Here is a 27,394-nt window from a genome sequence, read left to right as displayed (position 1 = left end):
CCCTAATTAGAATGTGAGTCAAAGCTCCTCCCCCTCATTAGAATGTGAGTCAAAGCTCCTCCACTCTCTAACTAGTATGTGAGACAAAGCTCCTCCCCCTCCCTCATTAGAATGCGAGTCAAAACTCCTCCCCCTCCCTCCCACACAAGTTAATCTAAAGCTAAACCACAACACCGAAGATTTATAAACGAAAAGGCAATTATCAAAAATGTGATCGTTCAGCAGAAATTCTACCACATTCAAACAACCAAAGGCTCGCCGTCACCTCTGATTATAAAAACATTAAATCCTATGAAAACTCCATCAACGTTGTCACTCGAAACGGTTTGTACTCTAAAAGGTCGGAAAAAAGCGAAACACCGAAATCCAAGCGCGGCGAAAATGTTCCTCTGCAAGAGATGCTAAAAAAGCCCTATTCAGCTGATTTACAAGGCAGCAGCCAGATGTCTTTTCTTTCGGCTACCGTACGGGAAAGTGTTTAAGGCAAATCGTATAAGACGGACAGATCGGTCAGACCGAAGATGAAGCACACAACAGAAACACATCAACGACACTCACACCGCAAGCACAAACGCATCTTTCTCAGGATGTCCGGCTGATAAATCTCTAAAAACAAAACATGTTTCAGTACAAAAGAAAAGAGATAGATAGAGAGAGAGAGAGAAAAAACTAATCCGAAATCATAAAAATAAGAATATTCTCCATGCACTTCAAGTCGCATGATGAAGTTCCTGCATCTATGTGACGATCCTTGGTAAAAAATAAGCGTCGTTTCCTTAGTAAAATAAAACTTTTTCTTCCCATTTCATTTTTTTTTCTTTTTTCTTTGTTAGCATCCTCTGATGAAATGAATCCTTGATTTGCACCTAATGGAACTTATACCAAAATAGTTGAAGTAGTTTTGTTATAAAACCGAGGAACTCATCGTAGAACCTGTGCAAAATGTCGATTCATCGGTAGAGCCGGTCCTTCAAAGGAAGCTGTTATTGATTTAGCAGTCGTCTCATCCTTTCTAAAACCCCAACAACCCTACAAGAGAAAAAAGGACAATAAGAGTGTTATGCAGCAAGGATGTGTTAAATTGGTCAAAAGTGACAGTAAAGACTTCTATAATGTTAAAAGATTTCTTTTTCGAATACTGTTCTTTAGAACTTTCTATTCATCAAAGAATCTTGAAAAAATAAATATATATATACAGTCAAGCCTGAAATTATTAATACTTCTGACAAATTCTCACTTAAAGTTACTTTTATTCACCCAGCAAGATTTTTTATTTTTATTAGAAATGACACAGACGTCTTCCAGAAGTTAAGAGGCATCGTGGTGGAAAAAAATATATTACTCATCTTTTATGTACATTTCAACAAAAAGTGGCATGTCCAAAATTATTCATACCCTTCTCAATAATCAATAGAAAAGCCTTTTTTGGCTATTCCAGCAATCAAACGCTTCCTATAATTGCTGACCAGCTGCTTGCATGTCTCCACTGTTATTTTTGCCCATTCATCTTTAGCGATGAGCTCCAATTCTTTCAGGTTGGAGGGTCTCCTTGCCATCACCCTGATCTTTAGCTCCCTCCACAGATTCTCAATTGGATTTAAGTCAGGACTCTTGATGGGCCACTGCAAAACGTTAATGTTTTTATCTGCTAACCATTTCTTCACCACTTTTGCTGTGTTTTGGGTCGTTGTCGTGCTGAAATGTCCACTGGTGCCCAAAGGCCAAGTTTCTCTGCAGACTGCCTGATGTTGTTGTTGAGAATTTTGATGTATTGCTCCTTTTTCATGATGCAGTTTACTGTGATTAGTTTCCCTGGTCCACCGGCTGAAAAACACCCCCAAAACATTAGGTTCCCACCACCATGTTTGACAGTGGGGATGGTGTTCTTAGGGTTGAAGGCTTCTCCTTTTTTACGCCAAATGAAGGCTACATCATTATGGCCAAACAATTAAATTTTTGTTTCATCTGACCATAAAACAGAACAAGTCTTTTTCTTTGTCTAGATGAGCATTTGCAAAGGCCAAGCGGGCTTTTGTGTGCCTTATCAGGAGAAGTGGTGTCCTCCTTGGTCTGCGTCTGTGGAACCCAGCGGTGTTCAGTGTCCATTGGACTGTCTGTCTTGAGATGTTGCCACCAGCAGAGCCCAGATTCATCAGGATGGCCTTGGTGGTGATCCTTGGATTTATTTTTATTTTTTTTTCCTCTCTCACTATCCTCCTGGCCAGCACAAGTGTCACTTTTGGCTTCCGACCACGTCCTCTGAGATTTTTCACAGTGCGGAACGTCTTGTATTTTTTAATAATACTTTGCACTGTAGCCACTGGAGCTTCAAAACATTTAGATATGGTCTTAGATATAGCCCTTTCCTGATTGTGAGCAGCCTCAATGCACAGCCGCAGGTCCTCAGTGAGCTCCTTTGTCTTAGCCATGACTGTCCACAAACCAACAGCAGAGAGCTTCTGTTTTTCACCTGTTGAGTTGATGAAAACAGCTGTTCCCATTGAATCAGGGTAATTAGGATACTTTAGAACAGCTTGGACTATTTGGAATGGTATAGAACTTTGGATTTTCCCATAGACTTAGTTTGCTAAGGGTATGAATAATTTTGGACATGCCACTTTTTCATGTAAATAAAAGCTGAGAAAGATTTTTTTCACAATGATGCCTCGTGTACATTGTCTTATTATCTTTTGAGAGAAGCCTGTGTCATTTCTGGTCAAACAAAAACTTGCTGGTTGAATAAAAGTAACTAAGTCAGAATTTGCCAGGGGTATGAATAATTTTGGGCTTGACTGTATACATGAAGCAGCACAACTGTTTTCAACATTATAAAAAATCACAAATGTTTCTTGAGCAGCAAATATTAGAATGATTTCTGAAGGATCATGAGACACTGAGGACTAGATTAATGATGCTGAAAATTCAGCTTTAGATCAAAGGAATAAATTATATTTTAAAATATATTCAAATTGAAAACATCTATTTAAAATTTTAATAATATTTTACAATATTACTGCTTTTTACTGTATTTGTACCAATTTTACTATTTAAAAATGTTTAAATAATATTTAAATAATATTTAAATTTGACAAAATTTAAACATTCTCCATTTCACTAAGGTGAGAAAATATTAAACAATAATAACTAGTGTGGAATGATTAAATATTGACAGAATTCTCTTTTTTTTGGGTGATCTTTCCCTTTAATACAGACATGACTCATGGATCAGGTGATACAGAAATGCTCAAACTCATATTGCATCTGTTGAAGCTGTTTACACTGTCAGATGAATCATTTCAAACAGACATAAACCAATGATGCAGCAGCACTTGAAATGACCTCTAAACATTTAGATAAGAATCATGCACAAGGTTTCATCCTCCTGAAACAGTCATTTTGATCTTCTGTAAAGGACATTCGTCAGGTGAATTTTTATGAGAATGTACAGAGAGTCATAAACAGGACATCCTGAGCTTTTCAAAGACTCCAAATAGATTTGGCTTTGACAACTTCTCTTCGGTTTTTAAAAATTGGCTAATAATTTCCAAAATTCCAAAAGAAGGTGATTGTTTAGCCCTGATCAGTATGATTGAGATTCTATTATATAAATTTGTAATATTTTGAGTCAATGTTAATTTTATTTCAAGCAATCAAAATGTTGTTTAATGGTTTTAGTTTTAGTTAACTATAATAACCCTAGTCCTTATCAATTTTATTTCATTACTGTTCAAATGGTTCTTTGTAAATAAACATCTAATATGTGTATATATGTGTGGACAGGTGTGATTTATTTACCTCTTCATCACTTGGCCTGTTGATAGGTGTAAGGTGAGTGATCACTGGACGAATCCACCTGAGGCTGTGGACTGTTCTCCTACAACAAATTAAAGATTTGCAATAAAGATTTCAAGACAAACAGCTCAACTGTTGCAAAAATGATCTCAATGTAAGACAATGTCATCAGTCTCAAAAATAATACTAGACTCAGACTGAATATTTACTGTTTTACTGTAAAAATAATATTATTATAATAAATGAATTAAAATGCTAAATAGCTTTTTTATTACAATTCTATTTTAACATTTCTATTCATTATTTGGATTTTTATTGGGTTGCCAAATGTTAGGAAATTACAAAATATAAAATTAATATCGTACGTGTATCTTAATATATCTATTTTGATTCATTATTTGAGTTGCCAAATGTTAGAAAATTAGAAAACTTTAATTTAAAATGCAAAATAACTGTATATTCTAATTTCATTATTTGGATTTTACTGGGTTGCCAAATGTTAGGAAATTGCAAAACATAAAATATAAGTAAAATCACACTTGTATTTTAACATATCTATTTTGATTCCTTATTTTGGTTGCAAAATGTTAGGAAATTAGCAAACTTATTAAATTGCAAAATAACTTTTTTATTACAATTAAATCTAAATATTTCTATTGCTTATTTGGATTTTTACTGGGTTGTCAAATGTTTGGAAATTAGAATACTTAAATTTCTAAATAACTTTTTTATTACAATTATATTTTAATATTTCTATATTTCTATACATATATATTTTGATTCATTATTTTGGTTGCCAAATATTAGGAAATTAGAAAACTTTAATTAAACTGCAAAATAACTTTTTTACTAGAACTAAATCTTAATTTTTTTATTTCTATAAATTATTTGGATTTTTACTGGGTTGTCAAATGTTATGAAATTGCAAATTAACTTTATTAGTAACTCGAAAATTAAATTGCAAAATAAGTTTTTTTATTTATTTAATGAATATAATCTAACAGTATAAAGAAAAAACATAAATAGTTGTAAAACCAGTCTTTATCTTCTTCTGAAATATTCTATTATATATCTTTTGTTTGATGTTGGAGTGAAATGTGCCCTGGACATGTTTTTAACTGGTTCGCTGGAAAACTTTCAAAATTTCAGTGCAGCTGCATAAGCCCAGTCTGTTCCTGAACTTTTCTCCATTTATGGTGATTGTGAATTCAGGAAGTTCTTCAGTGCAGGATGAGGTTAAATCTGTGTCTGGAAAAGTGTTTTTCATCATGAACCCACCTCTACTGAGACGGCGGTGCTCTGCATGTGAGTGTATGGAGGGATATACGGCCCCTGGAGAGCTGGGCTGGCTGGCATAAACTACAGACAGTAAAAAAAAAAAAAAAAAAAAAAAAAAAAAAAAGAGATGACATGAACTGAAAGACATGAACACACCAACATACGCTGCTGCAAATCTGCACACACTGTGTTTTGGGCTCTCATTCCGTCAGCAGTTTTTATTTTGGTTGCTTTGTGCATTTCTGCTGAGTTGTGCATGAGTCATGTGTTGCCTGCATGTGTTTAAATATATATGTTTGCAGCCTTTACCCCATATATACAAAAACAATGATCTGCACTCAAATTTCCAAGATAAAATTTTTATTATTAATAGAAAATGTTTTTCCCGATTATGTTTTAATTGCAGCTTGATTATTCACCAGTAGGTGGCGAAGCATTAAAGTTTAGCAATGCAGCTTGCTATAAATAGCATACTAACACACTATTTCAGCAGAATATAGTATGCATACTGTGCGCAGCTTGCAAATCTGTATGCAATGCATACCTGGACCTAATGCATTTGCTAAAATGTGCAGTATACAACAATGCACACTGCATAAAAGCTATCCCATTATGCAATGCACACTCACCTGACTCAATGCACTTAGCCTTTTTAGGTTTAATGGCAATAAATATCACAAAAGGCATTTAATTACTTCTATATTTCTATTCATTATTTGGGTTCTTCTTGGGTTGCCAAATGTTAGGAAATTAGAAAAATGCATATAAGAAATAATTAAAAATGCTAATAAAAACTGTCCCTGCACACATTGCATAAAAACCTATTTCATAATGCATCGTCCTCACTTGACTCTTTTAAAATTTAATGACAAATAAAAAGTAATATTGCATGTGTATTTTAATATCTATTTTGATTCATTATTTGGGTTGCCAAATGTTAGGAAATTAGAAAACTTTAATTAAAATGCCAAATAACTTTTTAATCACCATTAAATTTGAATATTTTATTTTTTTCATTATTTATTTGGATTTTTACTGGGTCGCTAAATGTTAGGAAATTGCAAAACATAAAATAAGAAAATTAATAAAACGTGTATTTTAACATATCTATTTTGATTCATTATTTGGATTGCCAAATGTTAGGAAATTAGACAACTTGCTAAGTAACTTTTTTTATATATATTTCTATTCATTATTTGGATTTTTACTGGGCTGCCAAATGTTAGGAAACTGCAAAAGAGTAATATCACAGATGTATTTTATATATTTCTATTTGATTAATTATTTGGGTTGCCAAATATAAGGAAATTTGAAAACTTGAATTAAAATGCCAAAAAAACTTCTTTTTTTTAAAATTACAATTAACGTTTAATATTTCTATATTTCTACTCATTACATTTGCCAAATGTTAGGAAATCGCAAAATATAAAATGTTAAAGTAATTTCACAGATGTATTTTAATTTATTTTGATTCATTATTTGGGTTGCCAAATGCTAGGACAATTTTGGAAGACAAAACAACTTTAGTTATTTAACTGCCATTTAATGTGATAAGGTTATGGGACAGCGATTTACTATACTTATTTGTGATATATTGTTGCATAGTGACTAGTGTTTCAGTTTCAAGAGTATAAACTTTATACTGCAGTGTGCAAAGGCCAGGGCTTTCTGAACACAGCCAAAGACTTCAACAGCTGGAAAAGATTTTGAGGATCTTGAAGAAACAAAACAACATGTAAGTGCAACAATATGTAAGTGCTCTGGGATGTGTTTCTTGTGCTCACCGTTCCTGCGCTACCCAGAGAGAGGTGACTCATTTGCTGAGAGAGAGGACCCATCATGGACGCAGGCTGCAGAGACATGGAGTGATCTATAGAGGGCGATATCACTGCTCCCTAAGACAAAACAGGAGAATTACAGTACATTTATTCATTTGAGAAGATAAAGCATGAAAGTTAATTAAAAGTATCAAAATTGATGGAAAAAGCTGAAATTAATATCAATTAGAAATAATAATGTTAGATTTTTTTCTTTCTTTTTTTAATATTAGATAAAAAATATGTAAACTTTTAACCTTTAATGAAAATGAAAAACATTGCCTTGGCAAGAAACAAAAAAAAAAAAAAAAAAAAAATTTAAATGAAATAAACTAAGATAAAATAAAAATATTTGACTATTTTTCTCCATATGTATGAAGTACGAATTTTCTAATCTTAAAAAAAAAACCTAAATGATATATAACAACAACAACAAAAATCATAGGTATAGATAATGATGTTTACCTACTTATTTTACTCTATATGTGTCTTTTCAATGATGTTATTGTTTATGAAAAATATAAAAAATTCTTGTAGTTAGCTTAAAGCTGAATTAAAATGAGAAATGATGCCATAGCAAGTAAAAAATAAATAAAATAATAATAATAATATTTTACTTTATTTACTGGGTTTCCAAATGCTAGGAAATTGCAAAATATAAAGCATAAATGTAATATCATATGTCTATTTTAATACATCTATTTTGACTCATCATTTCGGTTGCCAAATGTTAGAAAATTATAAAACTTTTTTATTACAATTAAATTTTTGATTTCTATATTTCTAATCATTATTTGGATTTTTATTGGGTTGACAAATGTTAGAAAACTGCAAAATATAAAAGTAATACCACACGTTTTTTTTTATATATCTATTTGATTCATTATTTGGGTTTCCAAATGCTAGGAAATCGCAAAATATAAAATATAAATGTAATATTATATGTCTATTTTAATATACAGTATCTATTTTGACTCATAATTTGGGTTGCCAAATGTTAATAAATAAGAAATTTTTAATTAAAATGCAAAATAACATTTTTATTACAATAAAATTTTAATATTATTAGTCATTACTTGGATTTTTATTGGGTTGCCAAATGTTAGGAAATTGCTAATGTAAAAATAATATTACACATGTATTTTAATCTTTCTATTTTGATTCATTATTTTGGTTGCCAAATCTTAGAAAATTAGAAAACTTTATTTAAAATGCCAAATAACTTTTTATTACAATTAAATTGTAATATTTTTATATTTCTATTCATTACTTGAATTTTAACTGGGTTGTCAAATGTTAGAAAATAGCAAAATATAAAAGTAATATCACACGTGTATTTTAATATATCTATTTTGAATCATTTGGGTTGCTAAATGTAACAATAAAATTTTAATATTTCTATATTTCTATTCATTATTTGGATTTTTATTGGCTTGCCAAAATGTTTGGAAATTACAAAATATAAAATTAACATCACATGTGAATTTTAATATATCTATTTTGATTCATTATTTGGGTTGCCAAATGTTAAGCAATTAGAAAACTTTATTTAAAATGCAAAATAACTTTTTTATTACAACTGAATCTTAATATTTCTATATTTATATTTCTTATTTGAATTTTATTGATATTTTATTAATATATCTATTTTGAATCATTATTTGGGTTGCCAAATGTTAGGAAATTTTAAATCTTTAAAATTAAATTTTTACATTTCTATATTTTTTCATTACTTTAATTTTTATTGGGTTGCCAAATGTTAGGAAATTGAAAAATATAAAAGTAATATCACATGTGTATTTTAACATATCTATTTTGATCCATGATTTGGGTTGCCAAATGTTAGGCAATTTTAAAACTTAATTAAAATGCCAAATAACTTTTTTATCACAATAAAATTTTTATATTTCTATATTTTTTTTTCATTACTTTAATTTTTATTGGGTTGCCAAATGTTAGGAAATTTAAATATATAAAAGTAATATTACATGTGTATTTTAATATATCTATTTTGACCCATGATTTGGGTTGCCAAATGTTAGAAAATTAGAAAACTAATTTCTCTCAACACAGCTAAACTCCCTATGAAGGCCACTTGTGAAGGCACTTTGAGGTGATCAGTGCGCCCCAGGTCTCTCCGGGATGTGCGTGATGAGTCCTGCTTTCTTATTCTGTGAGTCAGATTCTGTAAATCTCTAAGCCATCAACACCATTACTGGCCTTCAAATGCCACATTTCCTCATTTCTGATCAACCACACTCAGCTCTATACGTACTGACTCACAGCAATCATTACTGATATACATTACACACACCCACTCGAAAACAAACATACACAGACTCTCCCTGTATGATAGTCATTCATGCAGCTTCACTTATTACCATCACTGATCTCCCACAAACCACACTGTTATCCAGCATCTGGGTGTGACAACACTTCCTGCACAACACTGACGGCCAGCCGCTGCTGCTCTTCACAAGCAGGAAACACACGTCACTTATCAAGGACAAAATATCAACTGCTTGCTATTGGCAATGTTGCTTATAAAAGCAGCTTCTTAATCAAATTGAATGAAATAAATTGCTTAAACCAAGGTTTCTGTTTTTGTAGCTACGATATTTTAGTATTATTGATTCACTATTACAGTTAATATTTATGATTAATGTTTTTTTACAGTTTAATTTTTTTACAGAAATGTTATTGTGTATTTTTAAAAATATGTATATGTAGTTTTTTTTTATTAATTTTTATTTATTGATTTTAGTTGATTCAGCATTAGTTAGTTTAGTACTTGAAGATAAACTAAGCAAAAATGAGACTGTTTTTAATTGCTTATTAGATTTCGGTTAAAATTTTTATTTAAGTAACATAACTGTTTTCAATGGTTTATGTTTTAGTTAACAATAAAAAAATAAACAAAGAAAAATAAATAAAAACTAAACAAAATATATTTTTTTAAATAAATAAAACTAAATAATAAAATGAGACTGATTTTTTTTTAATATCTTGTTTGATTTCAGTTAAAAATGTCATTTTATTTAAAGAAACAAAATAGTTTTCAACGGTTTAGTTAACTATAAAAAACTAAACAATAAAGTTATAAATAAATAAATAAAAACTAAACAAAATATTAATTTATTAAAATGAATAAAACACAATAATAAAATACAAATTAAACAATAAAATGAAACTTAATATCTTGTTTGATTTCAGTTAAAAATGTCATTTTATTTAAAGTAACAAAATAGTTTTTTATGGTTTATGTTTTAGTTGACTACATAAATTATGATAACATAAAATAAAGTAATAAATATTATAGTCTAACTTCTTCACAGTAATGTTACAAAGCCTACGGTATTTTTATCAAATAAATACATTTGATTTTATATTATAAATAAAACTAAATAAAAATAATAAAACTAAATTAAATGTAAAACAATAATAATAATAATAAAAAAGTAAACAATAAATACAAGAACTAAACAAAACAATAAAATTAAATTAAATAATCAATTAAAGATAAAAAAAATAAAAAATAATAAAATAAAAATATAGGGGAAAAATAAATAACCAAATAAAAGAAAATAAATTATAACAAAGTAAATAAAAATTATAAAAAAATAAAATAAACAACAACAAAAAATAAAACAAAACAAAAATAAATTAATAAAAATATAATAACATAAAGACAAATATTTTTTTAAATATATAAGAAATAAAAACAATAAAATAAAAATAATAAAACTAAATAAAATATAAGAAAGTAACAAAAAATTATAAAAAAATAAACAAAATAAAACAAAACTAAATTAAAATATATAAAATTAAGATAAATAAAATAAAACAAAACAAAATAAAATGTAAGAAATGAAAACAATAAAATTAATAAAACAAAGTAAAATATAAAATTTAAATAATAAAAATAAAATAAACAATAAAATAAAAATAAACAATAAAATAAAGATAAATTAAATAAAACATATTTAAATTATTAGTATAGCCAGGTATTATATTGCTATTCAAATAAAATAATAAAATCTTTTAATAAAACAAATAACAAAATAGAAATAAAACAAAATAAAATCTAAACAATTAAGTAAAAATGATAAAAAATAAACAATAAAAAAATAAAACAAAACAAAATAATAATTAATGTTAATAATACCATAATGCAAAAAAATAAAATTAAAAATATATTCCAGTTATTAGTATAGCCAGTCATTATATTACTGCTAAAATATAATAATAATAATAATAAAAAATATATATATGAGAGATAAATACAATAAAATAAGTTACAAATGGAAACTTCAGACTCTGTTTCAGACTTCTGTTTGGATTCTAACCTTTGCACATTCTTTGATTCTGTGCCCACCTATCATCTTAATAACAATATTAAATGGCATAAACTAGTTTATTCTGATTGCTCATAAACTGCTGTGGTTTGTGTTTAAGTATGTTTGTTTGGACTCTGTCGCCCACACTCTGAGTCTATGAGCAGTTCAAGTGTATTTCTCCCACACAAACACAAACAAACAGCGCTCAGGACAAACAGAGACGACACTCACCGGATGCTGCATGATGTAGGGCTGATGGGTGACCCAGGATGGATTCTGTACCTGAACAATAAAAATACAGATTATCAACGTCCCTTAAGAGAATTCTGAGACCTCTATCGGTCAATAAGCTGTAAAGTTTGATGTTACCTGGTATGTGGACACAGGTGAGATGTATGGAGAAATGGGGGTCTGTGTGATCATTCTGTTTGTAATACTGTAGGCGGTCGGATAGAATCTGTGAAAAGATGAAAATGGCTTATTTAAGCAATAATGCAGGAGACTTGTGCAATATTATGAAGATTATTATGAATACAGCACAAAGACCTTGAGTTGGATTATGCTGCCTTCTAAGATATCTGGTTATATGAATATATTAATGTATTCCATTCAGTACTGAGAAGTATTATTAAGTACTTGACTATTTTATTCAATATGTGTTTGAACTGGTATTTGCGGTATGAATATGCATATATGCATATGCTCTTTCCAGGGTGGTTTTTGTTACTAAAAGTACAAGTATTAAAACGAACATTATTCTTCTTATCTGAAAAAAAAAAGCTGTAATAAAATGAAATGAAAAATGTTAACTTTAAAAAAACGTGTTGCCAACTAACTGAAATAAATGAAATAAAATAAAGTGCAATTTCCTTGCGCTCAAAGAAAAAAAATGAGTTGGAAAGCATAAAACAAAAAACTGTAAATAAATTTTGGTAACTAAAAAATACACTTGAAGAAAAATAATTAAACAAAAATAATTAATAAACAAAATATGTATAACTTCAAAAAACTTAAAAAAGAAAAAAAAAAGAAAAGAAAAGAAAATCAGAAATATTGCTTTGGCAAAGTAAAAAAAAAAAAAAAAAAAGAGTTAAAAATTGAAATATTGCTTTGGCAAAATAAAATAGAATTAAATTAAAAATTAAAAAATAATAAAATTTGCTTAAATAAAATAAAATTCCCTCGCATTAAAAATAACCTTGAAGAAAAAATAGAGTTAAAATAATTAAACGAAACATTTATAACCTTAAAAACAAAAATAAAATAAAAAAATAAAGGAAAATTAAACAAAATTGCTTTGGCAAAATAAAATAAAATAATATAATATAAAAAAAAAATACCTTTAAAGAAAAAATGGTTCAAAATTAAAATATATCTTTGGCAAAATAAAACAGAATAAAATGAAAATAAATAAATAAATAAAACTTCCTCACATAAAATTTTATTCCCTTACATAAAAATACCCTTGAAGAAAACATTCATAACTTTAAAAAACTTTACAAAATATGAAAATTTAAAATATTGCTTTGGCAAAATAAAATAAAATAAAATAAAATACCCTTAAAGAAAAATACAGAGTTGAAAAAATTTAAACAAACATTTATAACTTAAAAAAGAGAGAAAATTACAAAGATTGCTTTGGCAAAATAAAATAAAATAAAATAAAAATAAAATAAAATTAAATTAAAAACATTTGAAGGAACAAAACAGTTAAAAATAATTAGACAAACCATTTATAACATAAAGTCAAAAAATGAAAATTACAAATATTGCTTTAAATAAAATAAAACAAAAATAAAATACATTTCCTTACAGAAGAAATGCCCACAAAAAAATTAAACCTAAAAAAACCCACTAAAGTAGTATTAAAGTACTAAAATTACTCAAATGAAAATAAAATACATGAAAGCTAAATAGAAAAAAAAGGACAAAAAGAACAGAATTACTGAAACATGAACTAAAATGAAATGAAAAGAACATTAAAATACAATTTAATTAAAAATATTAATAAACACTACATAAATATATAAATAATACAACAAAAACTCTCATACCCATTTTGCATAGCAGCTGTGGTGGGGTCGTATGTGAGTGTCATGCCAGCCTATGAGAGAGAAAGAGAGAGAAATAAAACATAATTCTTACACCATTCAGCTCAAAGCTGCTTTGAAGTGTTGAAAATGAAGTCAAAAAGTGTTGTGCCACTTTTAGCTTGTGAATCATGTGACCTGAGAAGAAATGACGTCATACATCCACTAAAACACTGAGCAAAAAAAAAAAACAACGAAAAAAAAAGTGTTAGTGAAGAGAAAAGCTTGCTTGCAGACTTGCTCTGATATTTGTTACCTAATGCAGTGAAATTATGTTATTTAGCAGGGCGTATGTATCTTTTTGGGGCTACTGTACATGTCAAAAAACATAAACCTGTAAATAAATGACATTGGTGCTTTCTCCTTGAGTCTGTAGCCAAATATTTATGTTGTCACAGCCATTGCAACATGTGCAAAAGCTTTTAAGATGTTTCTTCTCGCTTTGGACAGAATGTGACATGTCTGTCCAGTCGAGTGCTGCGACATGTGCGGATAAAACCTGTGAAACTGCATATGGTTTAATGAAATTATCTTGCGTGACAGAAAACCCATCGTGCTGTAATTACATGCTGACATCCTCTGAGAAATAAATGAAAATGCATAAAGTAATTTTCATTAGGAACATACAGTATCGACTCAATTAACTGATGTGATGTGATATATTTTCCTACAGATTTTCTTTTTAATGAATGGCCATGTGAGACTGTGAACACTGATCACAAGAATATGACTCGTTCCACTCCAAAACCTAGTGAAATGACTATACAGGCAGGATTTTAAGGGACAGTTTGTGTGAAGGCTGTTAATGCTGCTTTTATCTATTGCAATACCATGCATTGTGGCAAACTCACTTAAGGATAGCAGACAAAGCAATAGAAATTATGATTATAAATATGAATATGATATGAATATTTTAATCCTGAAGAACACTGATTGAAAAAAAAAAACTACAAAAATTAAATTAAAATCTAACCTTTAAAAAACTTGAAATTTAGAAAGGTTGCCCTGACAATAAAATAAAATAATTTCAAGATTATTTAATTTATTTACTGGATGTTTCTAAAATAAAACTACAAAAATTAATACAATTTCAGACACAGAATGCAAAAAAAAAAAAAAAAAAAAAAAAAAAAAAAACAGAATATAAAAGAAGAAAAGAGTTGGAAAATTTAAACCTAAAAAAAAAAAAAACAGAATAAAAAAACAGTTGGGAAAATGAAATGAAAAATCTTTAAAAAACTTAAATGAAATTTTAAAAGGTTGCTTTGACAATAAAATCAAATCAAATCAAATCAAATAAATCCATGAGTTTCTAAGAGCTTAATTTAATTCCAAAAAAGTATTAAATTTCAGAAACAGAATGCAATAAATAAAAAAAAAAACAAACAGAATAAATGAAATGAAATTACATTCAAATTTAAAATTAAATGTAAAAATGCTGCCTTGAAAAAAAAAAAAAAAAAAAAAAAACAGAATTAAAAACAGAACCGGAACTAAAAAGTCGTTGGAAAAAGTGAAATAAAATAACTAATCTTTAAAAACTTTAAAGAAATTTAGAAAGGCTGCCCTGACAATAAAATAAAATAATTCCAAGATTATTTAATTTATTTACTGGATGTTTCTAAAATAAAACTACAAACATTAATACAATTTCAGACACAGAATGCAAAAAAAAAAAAAAAGAAAAAAAAAAAAGAAGAAAAGAGTTGGAAAATTTAAACCTAAAAACCTAATCAATGAAATTTAGAAAGGTTTTCTTGACAATTAAATTAATTTAAATGTCAAATTTAAAATTAAATTTAGAAAGGTTGTCTTGAAAGAAAAAAAAAAAACCCAGAATAAAAAAACAGAGTTGGAAAATTGAAATGAAAAATCTTTAAAAACCTTAAATGAAATTTTAAAAGGTTGCTTTGACAATCAAATCAAATCAAATAAATCCATGAGTTTCTAAGAGCTTAATTTAATTCCAAAAAAGTATTAAATTTCAGACACAGAATGCAATAAATAATAAAAAAAACAGAATAAATTAAAGGAAATTACATTCAAATTTAAAATTAAATTTAAAAATGTTGCCTTGAGAAAAAAATCTTTAAAAAACTTGAAATTTGGAAAGGCTGCCCTAACAATAAAATAAAATAAAATATAAAATAAAATAAAATAAAATTCCAAAAGTTACTAAAATTAATTAAATTACTAAAATTACAAATAAAAGTTGAATATATTAATACTGGTGTGCAGAAATGAAAAACACACTTCAGACAATTGCATTGCAATAAAATCACTTAAAAGAAGACAAACAACAACCAAAACGCTGCTTAGAAATATTAATAATTAAATCCTGAAGAGCACTGGTTAAAAAACTAAGAAAAAAACTAAAATATTAAAATAAAATAATAAAATAAAAAATAGGTTATTATATTAAAACTGGTCAAATTACTTCAGACAGGATGCCTGACAAAGCAAAAGAAATGTTGAATATAAATAGAAATTAATTAAATATCTGCACGTGCTATGTTTTTTTTTTTTTTTACTTGTTACAGTATCACACCATCACAAATGTGTCTCCTGTCACAAATCAGTCACTAATAATGGAACATTTGAGTTGACTAGGTTTTGGAGCATCACGAGTGTCCTGATGGGAAATGGCAGGTGACTAAGCAGTTTACACAAACACACATCTCAGTATCAATACTGTGGTTGAACGTAATATATGAGTGTACTGGTGTAGCTTGTATAAACACACCCACACCCTCACACCCCTGCTGTCCATGTGTTCAGTAACAAGCTGCAGCAGGTGATTTACGGCCGCAAAAACCGATACGGACACACAACATGGTGGCGAGAGCAAAAGAGCAGTACTCACAAGTCTGGTCTCCCCTTCTCTGGCCCAGCCTCGTCCGTTCTGCACATATTTATTTTGACTCTGGCGCTTCTTCTGGCCTCCGTCCGCAAACTTGCACAGCAAGGGTTCTGACGGGGCTGCAGACACACACATGAACTCTCAGCGTGATGTTGACTGCTCACTCATAGACAGCAGAGCTGAACGGCCGCTTCGACCAAAACCATCACAGTGTGTCACCAGAAATAGCTTGAGATTGTTTAGTGCATTCAAATAGGAGTGAAAAAGACATTTTAGCAACATCTGAAACCACTTTCTGTTTGGATGACATCACAAATGCCTCTTGTTTTTAGCTCCTCCCCCTCTGACTCTGTTCTATATGTGACCCTGGACCACAAAACCAGTCTTAAGTCGCTGGGGTATATTTGTAGCAATAGCCAAAAATACATTGCAATGGGTCAAAATTATTGATTTTTCTTTTATGCCAAAAATCATTAGGAAATTAAGTAAAGATCATGTTCTATGAAGATTTTTTGTAAAATTCCTACTGTAAATTTATCAAAATGTAATTTTTGATTAGTAATATGCATTGTTAAGGACTTAATTTGGACAACTTTAAAGGTGATTTTCTCAGTATTTTGATTTTTTTGCACCCTCAGATTCCAGATTTTCAAATAGATGTGTCTCGGCCAAATATGGTCCTGTCCTAACAAACCATACATCAATAGAAAACTTATTTATTGAGCTTTCATATGTTGTAAACATCTCAGTTTTGTAAAATTTTACCTTATGACTGGTTTTGAGGTCCAGGGTCACATATAGGCTAATATATAATAAATAAAGCCTGCTTTTTACAATTCAATTAATTCCTGAAAGGATGCACGAATATCAACACCACTTCAGATGAATATGGTATATGTTTGATTTAATTAGTTTATGCCTATTTTCTGATTTAAGATTATTATCTAGCAACTTATCTAACTTATTTTTTTTTTTTTTTTTATAATTACAGATAAAGTTTAAACCCTTTAAAAGACATCGTTTGAAGATTTTATTGTACCACATTCTTTGGTAAATCAAATTCTGAGATTTATAAAATGAAATTATCATGAGATAAAAATGTAAATTTATATGTGAGAATTATGACAAACATCAACTTCTAATGCTGCAAACTTTTGCTTTGTTGAAAGTTATGCATTTTATTATGCAATTTATTTCTAACTTTAAACTTGCACATGCAGCTTAAACAGTTCAGCAAAATCTCCACCAGTTATACACCGTCATCTCAAGGCCCTCTAAGGCTTCCTGGCTGCATCCGCAATGATTTTCCCACAATGCTTGGAGAACAGGCATCTAATTTGGAAGCTGTCTTCATATAATCCCCTTCCTTCCTTTCTGACATGGTCAGTGGAGACTATTTCAGTCTAATAATCCAATTAAAATGCTTAGAGAGGCCACGGCAGGCCAGTAAGAGAAAATTAGCACGCATTGCTTTCACTTGAGCCCCAAACGAGCCTCCTCTAATCAATAAGCTGCATCATGCCCATGTAACTCCTCCCCAGCTCTGTAATTTCAGCATTTCGTGCAGCTAAATCTACATTCGTGCGAAAGCCGTTTGGTATGGCTGAACGGTTGCGCCACATGCCCGAAAGCCTGTTTCCATTTAGACTCCATCCGAGGAGAATCATTACCAGAGAATGAATGAATGTGCTCGAACACAGCAGCATTGTGTCAAGCAAAACACACTTTAAAGGAGTAGCTCACCCAAAAATGACAACTCAATCATTGACTTCTATTATACAGAGAAAAGTGGCAATCCTTCTCATTTGGTGGAGGAAAGAATGTCATACATGAGGGCGAGTGAACGCTGCATATTTTCAGTTTTTCATAAACTATTGCATTAAACACATTACATTTGCACACTTACCCATAACTCCAGCTGGTGTTTTGAGAAATTTCCCGTTGAAGTGAGAGATGACAGCTTCACATTTCTCTGTCGACTCCATCCTAGAGAAACAGATTACCGGTTAAAGGTTTACGCTCTCGGTTTGAGTATAAAACATCATTCCCATCACCTGCACCAGCTGTCGATGTTGAGAAACATGATAAAGTCATATTAAGAATAGCTAGGGGATTTTACATTACATAAAGCATTAATAATTAAGGCTGGTCATATCTAAAGACATTGGGGATGCTAAATTGCAAAGGGAATTTTGATATCTCTAATGTTTTGGCCGTGGCGAGGCACATTGAAATGAGAAACACATTGTCTGATTCTGATGAAACTTCACCAGTTTGTTCATTGTATGATGCCGATCACATAGATGTGACTATTAGGAGTCAAAGTTATAGCTCCGCCAACTGGCAGCAAGAAGTGTGTCATTTTCAAAATGCTTTGAAATCAGCCTCTTATTTTTAGATTATTCTTATCAGAATAGTGTCAAAACACGGCCGATGAGAATCTGTGAAGGGGTCCTTGATATCGAATCAAGTGCTGTTGCCACAGCAATGTGTCAACCTTTAAAACATGCTTAGAATTTCCTGAAACTCAACACACACATCAGTATTAATGATAGTTAAACACTGGCAAAAGCTTATAAATGGGCATGGAGCAGGCAAACTATAGCACCGCTTTTTGACAAAAGTTGGGGGGGTCAGTTTTTCCTACAGTCACCAAACTCGGTACATATATAGTTCTCACCAACCCGAACAACTTTCTAATTTACACCCATTAGCTATGACCAACAGGAAGTCGGCTATTTTTATTTGAATGTGGATTTTTGGAAAAATCAGGCTGTAAATAAATTCATACTCCTCGTACCAGAATCACGCTGTTCACACAAAACTTTGTCAACAAGATGACAAAAATCTGAAAATGCTAAATTGTGAACGGATTTGGGATGTCTTGAACTGTTATTAAAGTCACAGTAAAAAAGATAACTGTATTTTATTTTATTATATTTTTAAAAGTACAGCATCCAAACTCTTTAAAACTTTTTTCCTACAGAGAACTAGTCATTCAGAGGAGAAACAGTCAATTTCATGGATATACAAAGCTCTATGAATAAAAGAAAATTAAAAAACTATCAGAACTCTGATTTCACTCTGACTCTATGTGTGTGTGGGGGTGTGTGTATGTGTGGAAAACCTGGTAATACTTTAGAAAAGGGAACACTTATTCACTATTAAAAATTACTTTTCCCTAAATTCTAAATTCGCTGCTTATTAATAGTTCGTAAGGTAGTTGTTAAGTTTAGGTATTGGGTAGGATTAGGGATGTAGATAAGGTCATGTAGAATAAGCGATTAATAGTGCTTAATTAGTACTAATAAATGGCTAATATTCTAGTAATATGCTTAGGAAACCGTTAAATAAAGTGTTACAAGGAGCTAAAGATAAAATTCAACACCTATAAAAATGCATGTTACTGAAAAAAAAGTAGCCCAAAATACACTCAAATGTGTCTTTCACATGTTTGATTTTAAAGGAACACTCCACTTTTTTTGGAAATAGGCTCATTCTCCAACTCCCCCCAAGTTAATAAGTTGAGTTTTACCGTTTTGAAATCCATTCAGCCGTTCTCCTGTTCTGGCGATATCACTTTTAGCATAGCTTAGCATAGATCATTGAATCCTATTAGACCAATAGCATCATGTTCAAAAATAACCAACGAGTTTTGATATTTGTCCTATTTAAAACTTGACTCTTCTGTAGTTATATCGTGTACTAAGACCGGTGGAAATGTAAAGCAGCGGTTTTCTAGGCTGATAAGATTAGGAACTACACTCCCATTCCGGCGTAATAGTCAAGGAAGTTTGCTGCCGTAATAAGGCTGAAGCAAGAGCAGTAATACCACGCAGCACATGTGCAAATGCTAAACTAGCTGGGAACTCATTTCTGATAATACTCCGCCTGCTTCGGCCATATTACGGCAGCAAACTTCCTTGACTATTACGCCGGAATGGGAGTGTAGTTCCTAATCTTATCAGCCTAGAAACTCGCAGCTTTGCATTCCCACCGGTCTTAGTACACGATATAACTACAGAAGAGTCAAGTTTTAAATAGGACAAATATCGAAACTCTTTGGTCATTTTTGAACATGATGCTATTGGTCTAATAGGATTCAATGATCTATGCTAAGCTATGCTAAAAGTGATATCGCCAGAACAGGAGAACGGCTGAATGGATTTCAAAACGGTAAAAATCAACTTATTAACTCGGTGGGAGTTGGAGAATGAGCCTATTTCCAAAAAAAGTGGAGTGTTCCTTTAAAGTGCAACTCTTTCATTGCTGTAACCCTTAAATCCAAACTGCCAGAGGGTCGCTGTAAATGCATGTGCCCGCTGGGCACCATTTTCCTGATGCTACCGGGTCGCGATTGCACTGACGGCTTTGGCCCGTCGACGCTGTTTGCAGCTTTAATTTCTTATTTTTCTTTTCCCGACAAAGATATTTTAATAGCATCTCGCATATGAGATTCATTTCAGTTAATAATTTTAAACGGTTCATTTTAGTGACTCAATCATTTAGTGATTCAATGATTACGTTCTCTGCATGGCATTTTTATGCATTAAAAGGTTTAGCAAAAATATATGTAGTTAAATACTGCTGTTAATTTCTATATTTTGTTATCCGTGCATATAAATCTCGCTTCAGTTCATTTAGAGTGCAAAACATGCTAGGGTTATTTTAATTGCAAACAAATGCATTGTAATCAATTTCAGAATAAATAGAGATTTGTACTGAATATCATCAAAAGGGTGAACAAAACTGAGATTTTCAAAAATGTTTAGCTATGCCGAGCCAGGGAAGCTATTATGATAGAAGTTTTGCCAATATACTTTTGCATTTTTCATTATCAATATTTATAATGAAAAAATACTTCTCAAAACATATTTATCTGATTAGATAAACTGGTTCAGATTTCTTTAAGGGCTTTTTTCAATCAAATAACCCTCATGTTAGTACACAATGGAGTCATCAAAAGAGGGTAGAAATTAAAATTTTCACGAATGTTTAGATATCCGCAGCTATGAAAATCATTAAGTTTTTGCCAAAACATTCTGTTTATCATCAGTTTTCATTATTTATTCTGTTGTTATTTGAAAATTTACTTCTCATAAACATATGTATCTGATTAAATAAACTAGTTTAGTTTTATTTAAAGGAGCAGTTCACTTTCAGAACAAAAATTTACAGATCATGTACTCACCCCATTTTCATCGAAGAAATTATGTTTTTTGAGGGAAACGTTTCAGGAATTATCTCCATATAGTGGACTTCTATAGTGCCCGCGAGTTTGAACTTCCAAAATGCAGTTTAAATGCAGTTTCAAAGAGCTCTAAATGATTCCAGCCGAGGAATAAGGGCCTTATCTAGTGAAACAATCTGTCATTTTCTAAAAAAAAAAAGAACTTTTATATACTTTTTAACCTCAGATGCTCGTCTTGTCTACCTTGGAAATGCTTAAGCGTACTCTGTGCACTTCAGTTTAAGACAATTAGGGTAAGTCAAAAAACTCCCATCTCATTTCTCCTCCAACTTTAAAATCGTCCTACATCTCTGCAGAAGTACCGACCCAGTGTTTACAAAGTGAACGTGCAAAGAAGATCAAACGCCCGTTACAAGAAAGGTAGAACAGCAATGTAGGACGATTTTGAAGTTGGAGGTGAAAATGAGATGGGAGTTTTTTAACTTACCCTAACTGTCTTGAACTGGAGTGCACAGAGTACGCATGCGCATCGCAGAGCTAGACAAGACGAGCATTTGAGGTTTAAAAGTATATAATTTTTTTTTATTTTTTAGAAAATGACCGATCGTTTCGCTAGATAAGACCCTTATTCCTCGGATGGGATCGTTTAGACCCATTTGAAGCTGCACTGAAACTGCATTTTGGAAGTTCAATCTCGTGGGCACCATAGAAGTCACAACATTCCTGAAATATTTTCTTCAAAAAACTATTTCTTTACGACTGAAGAAAGAAAGACATTTTTGCTCTGGAAGTGAACTATTCCTTTAAGGGTTTTTTTACTCAAATGAGCAATAAGTAAGGAATAATTGACGACGGGCCACTGAATTCTTAGGAAATATTTTTTATAGAAAATGCTTAAACTATGGTTACCACACTCCAAGACATTGATCAGATGATATATTTCAAGACATTCATCTGTTTTTTGTCCTTAAAAAGCTATTGTAAGTAGGATTTATTTCCTTCGCAGCTCATCCAATGCCTTCATTGCTAATTCCAAAACGTCATTTTAGACCTAGCAACGACACACACAAAGCCGTTGATAGCAAACTAATGCAATTAATAATGAAGTTCAGACAGACCAACAGACAGACAGAAAGAGAGAGAGATTAAGCTTGTGAATTACCTCTCTCAAGTTTGTGCATCATTTAAAAGTGATCAGCAGCAGTGTCTCTACTAATAGTTAAACTTGAAGTTTATTTTCCTTGAGACCACGCTGTTGTTACCTCGCTTGTGAGAAATGTCATGTAGTTTTTAATGGGATTAGATCTCTGCCACAATTCTAAGCATCATATTTTGAGCATGCAAAAGTGCATTTTGCACGCACGCGAACTGAGTTTTGTGAAGAAAATGTCCGTCTCGCAAAGAAGAAATTATTTTGAGCGGACGAAAATCAATTTTGCATTTAAAATAAGTTTTTGGATGTGTGCAGATCTTCTCTTTTGCGTGTGCAATGTTTCACTCGCTTGCTCAACACATCCCAGTGTTACACTATGCCATAATTCCAGCCAATCAGAAACAAGGCTGCTAAATTCTGATTGGCTGCCTTGACAACCAATCACAACATTCCCTGCATTACCAATGATAGCCGAAGAGAAAAAATTCAGTGCGTGCCTTTTTAATGAGCACTGAGGGCGGGCATCAGGGGAGCAAGCGAGTGAAACGTTGCACACGCAAAAAAGAAGATCTGCACACATCCAAAAACGTATTTTAAATGCAAAATTGATTTTCGTCCGCTCAAAATAATTTCTTCTTTGCGAGACAGACATTTTCTTCACAAACCTCAATTCATGTGTGTGCAAAATGCACTTTTGCACGCTCAAAACAGGATCTTTCTCGCTCAGAATTGTGGCAGAGATCTAATCCCATTGTTTTTAAGTTGTTAATCGTCAGAACAGAACTAACAACATTAGTGCGTCTGCTAACGTGTGTGCAAACTGTATTTGTGCATCTGTAAGGAAGAGAGAGTGCTTAGTTGTGCTTTCCGTACATAATAAAATGTAAATATATTGGGGCAATAACATGGAAATAATCTGCCATTTTTATCCTATTGTTTACTGTGTTTATTAGTTTGGCCAGTGTCGTTGTGGGTTTTGGTTATTTTGCTGTTTTAGGTTGTAAGGACCTTTGAAATAACTGAAATCATGTGGCAAAGTGATATAGACATGTAATGCGGTCAAGTGCTGCCTGGAACTACGTTCGTAGTGCGTTTCCCTGAAAATAATGCACACCATTAGAACGTTCATCAGCCAATCAGATTCAAGCTTTTAACGCCCCCGTAGTAATAACCTATTGGTTTATAATTATTGTTTAGCATTAAGATCTTTTTCAATTTTTATATTTATTAGGGCTGGGTAAAAAATACCGATTCTCCGATTTTAATCGCTCTTCAGTTTAACGCAATGATATCGATTCGGGAAATCCCCGAATCGATTCTTAAAGGAACACTCCACTTTTTTTGGAAATAGGCTCATTCTCCAACTCCCCCCGAGTTAATAAGTTGATTTTTACCGTTTTGAAATCCATTCAGCCGTTCTCCTGTTCTGGCGATATCACTTTTAGCATAGCTTAGCATAAATCATTGAATCCTATTAGACCAGTAGCATCGCGTTCAAAAATGACCAACGAGTTTCGATATTTGTCCTATTTAAAACTTGACTCTTCTGCAGTTATATCGTGTACTAAGACCAGCGGAAATGTAAAGCTGCGGTTTTCTAGGCCGATAAGATTAGGAACTACACTCCCATTTCGGCGTAATAGTCGAGGAAGTTTGCTGCCGTAACATGGCCGAAGCAGGCGCATTAATATCACAAAGCGCCTGAAATTAGATCCCAGCTAGGTAACTTCCAATGTGACCGGTGCTAAGTTTGTGTAATTCCGGTTGTTGCAGCTGTCAGAGTTGCAGCTGGTAAATTGTTAGTGGCTGGATTTACCTTTGTGTGATTAGCTATGGTTATGTGCATTGTAAGGGGCTGTGATAGTAAGTCGAAGACTTACTCTACTACCATGTTTCATAGAATTCCCACGAAAAAAAAAAGCAATTCCGACTAATGAATCAATGGCTGGCTGCTCTGAACATGGATCTCAAAACACCGTTAGCAACGATCAAGAAATGGCGTGTTTGCTCCGAGGATTTTGAACCAGATGACTATTTGGATAGTTTTACCGGTACTACAGCACGGCGTCTAAAGGACGCGGCGATCCCAACAATCTTCAAACTAACGTTACAGACAGGACAACAAGGAGCATCGCCCACGGCTGTAAGTGAAACATGATATTGTTGGCTAACGTTACCTGTGAAATGCAACCCCTGAAGAGTAGTTTTGGGCGAACAGTTGGCTTAGTATTTGCTATGACCAAATTCCATGTATGATTGCAAAAGAAAGTTATTGCGAACAGTCGGTGGTGTTTAAAGTCAGTTTTGACTAAAAGTGTACATCATGAATATAAGCCTGAAAATGCAAACTGACAGTATGCATTTAAAATCTTTATATTATATATTGTAGTGGTTGCAGGAATAACTTACTCTTGCGACAGCTGGCCATTAGGTCCACTCGGCGTGTGACGTTTTTTCTAGTTTATTTGATCAAACCGGAAAAAAAGTCTACTACTGCAGGATGCAGCATTGCATCCAAGTCCTCGGATGTTGCGACATGCAACTTCCTCATCAGGTAGATCTACCCTTGCCATCGATGGCAATACCTGGTCCCACTCGCGACAACACAGGCACTCACTTTCAGTTGGCATGGGTTGGCAAGCCCCACCAGCTCGAATCTGCTCTCCTCATCCCTTCTGTCCCAGAGAGTTCAGACACACTTTCTTGTCTTTCGCATTCAAAAACCTTAGCTTCAGTGAATTCTGGTTCAAACTGATACGGTTCAGGATCTGCACCAAAGTAAATATATTCTAAATCGTCTCTCACAAATGTCTCCATGGCGAGGAACGCTGCCTGTGCTGTGCATGCACGTTGGATATGTTGACGGAAGTAAACATTTGCACATGTGCTGTGTGGTATTACTGCGCCTGCTTCGGTCATATTACGGCAGCAAACTTCCTTGACTATTACGCCGAAATGGGAGTGTAGTTCCTAATCTTATCGGCCTAGAAAACCGCAGCTTTACATTTCCGCTGGTCTTAGTACGCGATATAACTACAGAAGAGTCAAGTTTTAAATAGGACAAATATCGAAACTCGTTGGTCATTTTTGAACGCGATGCTACTGGTCTAATAGGATTCAATGATTTATGCTAAGCTATGCTAAAAGTGATGTCGCCAGAACAGGAGAACGGCTGAATGGATTTCAAAACGGTAAAAATCAACTTATTAACTCGGGGGGAGTTGGAGAATGAGCCTATTTCCAAAAAAAGTGGAGTGTTCCTTTAATGCACGTGCTTCAAGTAAGAGGATATGAATATTCCCCTCTCGTCCTGAAGGTGTCACTAGTGTTCCTGCTGAGAGAGTTTTCTCAACCGCTGGTGATCTAATCACAGTGCAAAGGAGCTGCCTTAGATCAGATCAGAACATGTTGATCAGCTGCTTTTTTTTGCAGAAAAAATCTGGTGATCAAAAATTATTAGGATGTAGTTAAGAACTGTTAGTTTTATGGACAGTTAGAATGTTTTGTATACGCAGACAAGGGCTTTATGATGGGCCTGTTTTGAACTTTTTGAATTTAGAAAAATGTTTTATTTCTTAAACATGTTTGAAGTTCTTAATAGATTTCACTTTTGCACATTTACAGTCTTTTTATTTTTTTGACAATAATGTGCATTTTGCAGTTTGTTTACATGGCGTACAATGGATGCACATATTTACGACTTCTTGTTACAGTGTTCATTTAAAATAAAAGTTGTTTAAAATAAACAACTGTGTGCACCCTATTATTAATGTAGATGTGTATTTCAGTAATAAACTTAAGTAGGAGAGTTCCAGTTACCAGCATTTATATCAAAATATGGATCCCATGTCTGCAAAGCTAACATTTTAAATGAAAATATGATAGCTAATCGATATCGAATCGAAATCGAATCGAAACCATAAAAATAAGAATCGAATCGAATTGCCAAATTGGTCACAATACCCAGCCCTAATATTTATGTCGTTATTATTTGAAACCAAACTTCTCAAAACAGATTAATCCGGTTAGATAAACCAGTTCAACTTTCTTCCAGGGGTTTTTCACTCAAGTGCGTGAGAATAACACTCAAGTTTTTACTTGTCATAAATTCACAAAGAGAAGTTCAGAGAGTTCATTTCCCTGGCTTCACCGTGCTGATATGTCAGATACACAGCTATATTTTTCAAGGAACTGACTGGCACTAAGAATCATGGGAGGGTCTGAAGTGTTTGTGTTGCGGCGGGCAGTACGCCAGGGGCTTTCCAGAACGCCTGATTCCCTGACGGACGCTGCAGTCTTGAACCATGGCTGGTACATTGAAGGGGAATTCACGCAGAATGATAGCGTGACAACAAGAGTTGATCTGGTGATTCGGGGTCAGATATAAGACCCTCACCTTGCAAATCCGACCCCTCGGCTGGCCCCGTTGGTGTCCCGCAGGATGCGTGTGGAGACGACCTGTCCGAAGGACTTCAGCATGGCCTCTAACTCCTGTTCATCCATGGTCAGCGGCAGGTTAGATATGTACAGGTTAGTGGGGTCCTGCTCTTGTTGCTGTTGGGAGACAAAAAGAAAGAAAAAAGGTTCAACTTCTGCCATTTAATTTGCACAATGAGCTTAACTTGCATTGATCCTGGAACATTTGAGTAAAGAAGAGCAATTACTGTTATTTTTAGCACAGGTAGGTTACACACACCTGTAAAAACACCTCAGATCTTATCGTTCAGCTCATTCTCACACTGCCGGAGCTCCGTCATAGTTTATACACCCTTTATCAGTTAACGGAAGAACACCTGGAGATCTGACAACAGAAATCACTGACCATCCACACCTGCCAGTCAATAATTGGCCTGTTACAAAACCTAGTGCGCTGCAT

The 27,394-nt window shown here is 32.2% G+C and overlaps 1 protein-coding gene across 1 annotated transcript; it reads right to left on the bottom strand.

Moving 5' to 3' along the window:
* Positions 1–180: 180 nt before the first annotated feature.
* rbms1b (RNA binding motif, single stranded interacting protein 1b) lies at positions 181–27,394 on the bottom strand. The gene is made up of 11 exons (XM_073845144.1): positions 27,341–27,394; positions 26,915–27,072; positions 18,081–18,160; positions 16,178–16,293; positions 13,279–13,328; positions 11,594–11,681; positions 11,456–11,506; positions 6,855–6,965; positions 5,071–5,151; positions 3,796–3,874; positions 181–1,029 (listed from the first exon to the last, which is right to left on the bottom strand). The coding sequence occupies exons 1-10, from the start codon at positions 27,392–27,394 to the stop codon at positions 3,803–3,805; spliced, it is 861 nt and encodes a 286-aa protein (XP_073701245.1). The 3' UTR covers positions 181–1,029; positions 3,796–3,802.

Source organism: Garra rufa, chromosome 8, assembly GCF_049309525.1.
Source record: "Garra rufa chromosome 8, GarRuf1.0, whole genome shotgun sequence".
NCBI lineage: Eukaryota > Metazoa > Chordata > Actinopteri > Cypriniformes > Cyprinidae > Garra > Garra rufa.
Note: the sequence above shows the minus strand (reverse complement) of the source record. Positions and strands in the feature narration are given on the sequence as shown.

Excerpts from the sequence above, each read along its gene's own strand:
- rbms1b (XM_073845144.1), bottom strand. The coding sequence starts at position 27,394 with ATGCAGCGCACTAGGTTTTGTAACAGGCCAATTATTGACTGGCAGGTG. Across the intron at positions 6,966-11,455 it reads CCTACATCATGCAGCATCCG|GGAGCAGTGATATCGCCCTC; the intron begins GTGAGTGTCGTC and ends GTTTTGTCTTAG. Across the intron at positions 3,875-5,070 it reads GCACCGCCGTCTCAGTAGAG|GAGAACAGTCCACAGCCTCA; the intron begins GTGGGTTCATGA and ends AATTTGTTGTAG.